The sequence below is a fragment of the Populus trichocarpa genome, chromosome 4 (genome assembly GCF_000002775.5).
Source record: "Populus trichocarpa isolate Nisqually-1 chromosome 4, P.trichocarpa_v4.1, whole genome shotgun sequence".
In the NCBI taxonomy this organism is placed as follows: Eukaryota; Viridiplantae; Streptophyta; class Magnoliopsida; order Malpighiales; family Salicaceae; genus Populus; species Populus trichocarpa.
Window position 1 is genome coordinate 19597394 of NC_037288.2, and position 3944 is coordinate 19601337.

The 3944-nt window shown below is 39.2% G+C and overlaps 1 protein-coding gene across 1 annotated transcript; it reads left to right on the forward strand.

Moving 5' to 3' along the window:
- LOC7470433 (cytokinin riboside 5'-monophosphate phosphoribohydrolase LOG5) lies at positions 1-1914 on the forward strand. The gene is made up of 7 exons (XM_002305510.4): positions 1-245; positions 345-442; positions 550-580; positions 730-829; positions 954-1024; positions 1106-1249; positions 1443-1914. Exons 1-7 carry the CDS (start codon positions 129-131, stop codon positions 1572-1574), a joined length of 693 nt encoding a protein of 230 aa, XP_002305546.2. The 5' UTR covers positions 1-128; the 3' UTR covers positions 1575-1914.
- Positions 1915-3944: the final 2030 nt, after the last annotated feature.

Consider the following 3944-nt stretch of genomic DNA (forward strand, 5'->3'; position numbering starts at 1 on the left):
TGTGTCTATAAATAGTGGCTGTTCTGTTTCATTTAACTTATAGTATTCACACAAAACCTACAAGCGTTTTTTAGTTCCTTTAGTGATTGATCTAGACACGCCAAATTTTGCTAAAAGAGAGTAGGATAATGGAGGGGAAAGCAGTGAAACCTTCAAGATTCAAAAGTGTTTGTGTGTTTTGTGGTAGCAGTACTGGGAAAAGAAACTGCTACAGGGATGCTGCCATTGAACTAGCCCAAGAGCTGGTATAACTACTTCAAAGGCTAGACCTTTTCTGAGTTATCCTTGTGTTTTCTGGGGTTTTTGTGCTTGGTGTTTAAGGTTTTTCATGTTTTATGTTTAAGGTGGCGAAAAGGTTGGATCTTGTGTATGGAGGTGGAAGCATTGGACTAATGGGTTTGGTTTCTCAAGCAGTTCATAGAGGTGGAGGCAATGTTCTTGGGTACAATATACAACTACTCTTTCTTGCCTCCTCTGGTTTGTTTAGGTTTTTGGTTTCTCGTTTTTCTGCATGACTAGCCTAATTTTGATTTTGGGTTTTGTTTATAGGATCATACCAAGGACTTTGATGAGTAAAGAGGTGCAAAATCTAATTTGTGATGTATTTTCTTCATGTTATGTTTTAATTGTTGGTTGTTTTTCAGTTAGAGGAGTCTAAAGTTTGAAACTTTTAGCTTTCATTGGATGTAAAGATTGCGTCTTTATATGCGTATGTGTGTGGAACCCCAGATCACAGGAGAAACAGTTGGAGAGGTTAAACCAGTAGCCGACATGCACCAAAGAAAGGCAGAAATGGCCCGCAATTCTGATTGTTTTATAGCCCTACCAGGTCCCATACATTTCTCTCTTTTCCTGTATTAATAGATCATGTAAACACCTTGTCTCCTTTTTGCTCTTGTAGTAATCAATTGTGTTTTTAATTTCTCTTTTTGATCCCTCGACTTCGGTTTCAGGTGGCTATGGCACTCTGGAGGAATTATTAGAAGTGATTACTTGGGCTCAGTTAGGCATCCATGACAAACCTGTGAGTTTCCTTATATGCCCAATAAAAACATCACGAGTTCTCTATTTCAAGCTCTTGACCCTGTTTCCAAAAAATGAGCAGGTGGGTTTGCTCAACGTTGATGGTTACTACAATTACCTTCTGACTTTCATCGACAAAGCCGTGGATGATGGCTTTATCAAGCCTTCCCAACGAAACATCATTGTCTCTGCACCAAGTGCCAAAGAACTCGTTCAAAAACTTGAGGTGGGTGGGTTACACTGATGTTTTGCTTTCTTTTTTATCGTATTACAACATGTTGAAGTAGCTCATAAATATGGAAAAGACAATCTGGTGTTTGAAGAAAGAATCTACCCCAGTTTGCTATCTTGGTGTTCCTTTTCTTTTTCTGGTGTATTGTTTGCTTGTGAATGATGGCACTGTTTTTTGTTTTAATCAGGAGTACGTGCCTGTGCATGATGGAGTTATAGCCAAGGCAAGCTGGGAGATTGAGCAGCAGCAATCACCACAGCAACACCAACAACAGGTGGGGTTCAATACTACAACTTTGCAGACTGAAGTCGCTCTATAAAGGAGGGATATTAAAAAAAGATGATATGAAGTTAGCCAGAAAAAAAGGTGTTTTAGGCTTTCTTTCTTTGCTTTTTAGTCTTGATTTTGGGTCATATACCAACCGTTCCATAATGGTTTGGTACGGTATAAATGACTTGGGTGATAAAGGAATGGCAAAAGTGGGTCTTTTGTGTATTTTAGCAGCACTTTATCAAAAGGAGGCAGTCTAATTTAACTTTGGGTATTAAGATTGTAGTGGGAGATCCTGTATCTTGAATTATGTACAAAGGATTATATCTATATAGAAACAAGAAGCAAAAATTCAAAAAAAAAAAAAAACTGCAGCTTTATTCTTCGTTCACCACTCTCTAGTGTCATGCATATTTATATGCCATCTTGCTGATTCTTTAGTGTTATTTTGTGTGATGATCTGTGCATTTAACATCACCTCGGGACCTTGAAATGGTGGGGCTCGCATTTGCCTGTTTGTGGTGGGCGTGTAGACTGCTTTGTACCAACTTGGTGTTTGGCTGGGTTGGCTGGTTGGGAGTGGTCAGGGAGCACTCCTACTGCTACAGTCTAGTAGCCACGGACAGGGATTTTTCGAACTGTAGCCAGAGAGGCTGGAGGCTGTCTGTTTTGTGCTATTGTAAAAGCACTGTAGAGAGAGAGAGAGAGTTAATGATGGCCTGAAACAAAAAGAACTGACCAATCATGGTGATGACATAACAAACCACCAAACTAGCTTAACTTTTGTTTTATTTATTAAACTAGCCTTTTTGCAACTGGTAATGGTCAAGTAATATTTCGGAGTCGCTCAAATCTTCACCTCAGCTTCTAGCAGCAGCAGCAAATACTTATGTGAAAATTCAAGGAACAAACAACCTCTAATAAATGTTTCTGGTGTAGTAATTTGACAAATTTCCTGTGGATGAAATCCGGCCATTTGGTTGGGATGTAACAGTAGGATAATTAAGGGAAATTAATTCTTTTGATGTGATGTATTTTTTCCTGTCCAATTCTTGCTAGTGTGTGGAAGTTTTATTCGAATTTAAGTTTCTTCATCATCAAGTTTTAGGTCGTTAGAAGAGATAATGTCAGAAACAAATCCATTTACTATTAAATCTGTAAGAAAATAGAGTATTTATTTCATCCCCATCAAACACCCTATAAATGATGTTCCCCTATAAAGTCAGATGATCATTTATATGAGCCTGATTTAACACCATGACCGGCGATAAGGGATAACACCATGTTTTTTCAGCAGCCAGCCAATATCAGAAGGTGGTTAAAAAATGACCCGACAGAGCATCTGAATATGGGCCTGACTTAAAGTGTCAACAATGATGTTTGGAGAAGCTAATAACAGGCCGAGGAAGGAACACAGTTAGGCTAGACATGAAGTGCCTATAGCTTCAACTTAGGAGAGTTAATTAACGCAATTCCCTCTGTTTCACTGGGCGCATCGTTTGACAATCTAGCTTGTGACTAGACCGCACAGGGTCTGATATATCACCTTAGTTACAGCAAGTCGAGCCAATACCTGGTCTTGCAAGTGTAATACATGCGTGTCGCATGGTGACTGCAGCCAATAAACTTGTGCTGGGATACATGTTCAATCAAGATATGCAAGAAAGGGTTTGGAGGCAAGTCTCACGCCATTAACCTTGTGGGACACAGTTTCTGCTAGCCATTTGGCATAAGGAGCTGCTGGATACCATTTTGTCTGTCTGGTTCAAGAAAGACATGGAAAGCATTAGCTTGGGTCGCCACCCAAAGGAATTATACGAAGGAGCATTCACAAGGTCCAGGTTTTGGGGCAATGTGACTGTAGCTGGGGACCGGTTTAAGTTTCTTGCAGTTATGCCTGCCATTTTGGCCCTGTACTGTTCTCAAAGTTGGTCCATTCCTTTAGCAAAGGCAAAATGATCATGATGCAGAGAGACTGCCGCCCTCAAGAGCTTGTCCCAAGAGACTGATGACTACAAGCCAACAAAAACAGGTAGAGGTCATTGTCTTAACTCTAGTGGGGACCATGATAATCCCTTACATAACAAAGTGATTCTCCCCCTAAGAGCTCCGAACAAGAAATGGAAACCAAACATAAGATGGGAAATTTGAGGTATGGAAGTGTGTAGTAGTATCACATGAAACTGAAAGTGAAGTTTCATGAAAAAGTTGGCAAACGTTAAAACTTTGGGGAAACTAGAAAGTAGGCCTGGAAAAAGAAATGTCTTCGGAACCAAAATTAACTAAAAACTTGAAAATGAAGCCAGCAAAAGAAAATAAGAACTGAAACGATATATATGTATTTTTTTTAGTTTAAATATAACGATTCTAGTCCGAGTAACTTGAATAGAACCAGATCAAATAATTTTTTATTTTATTT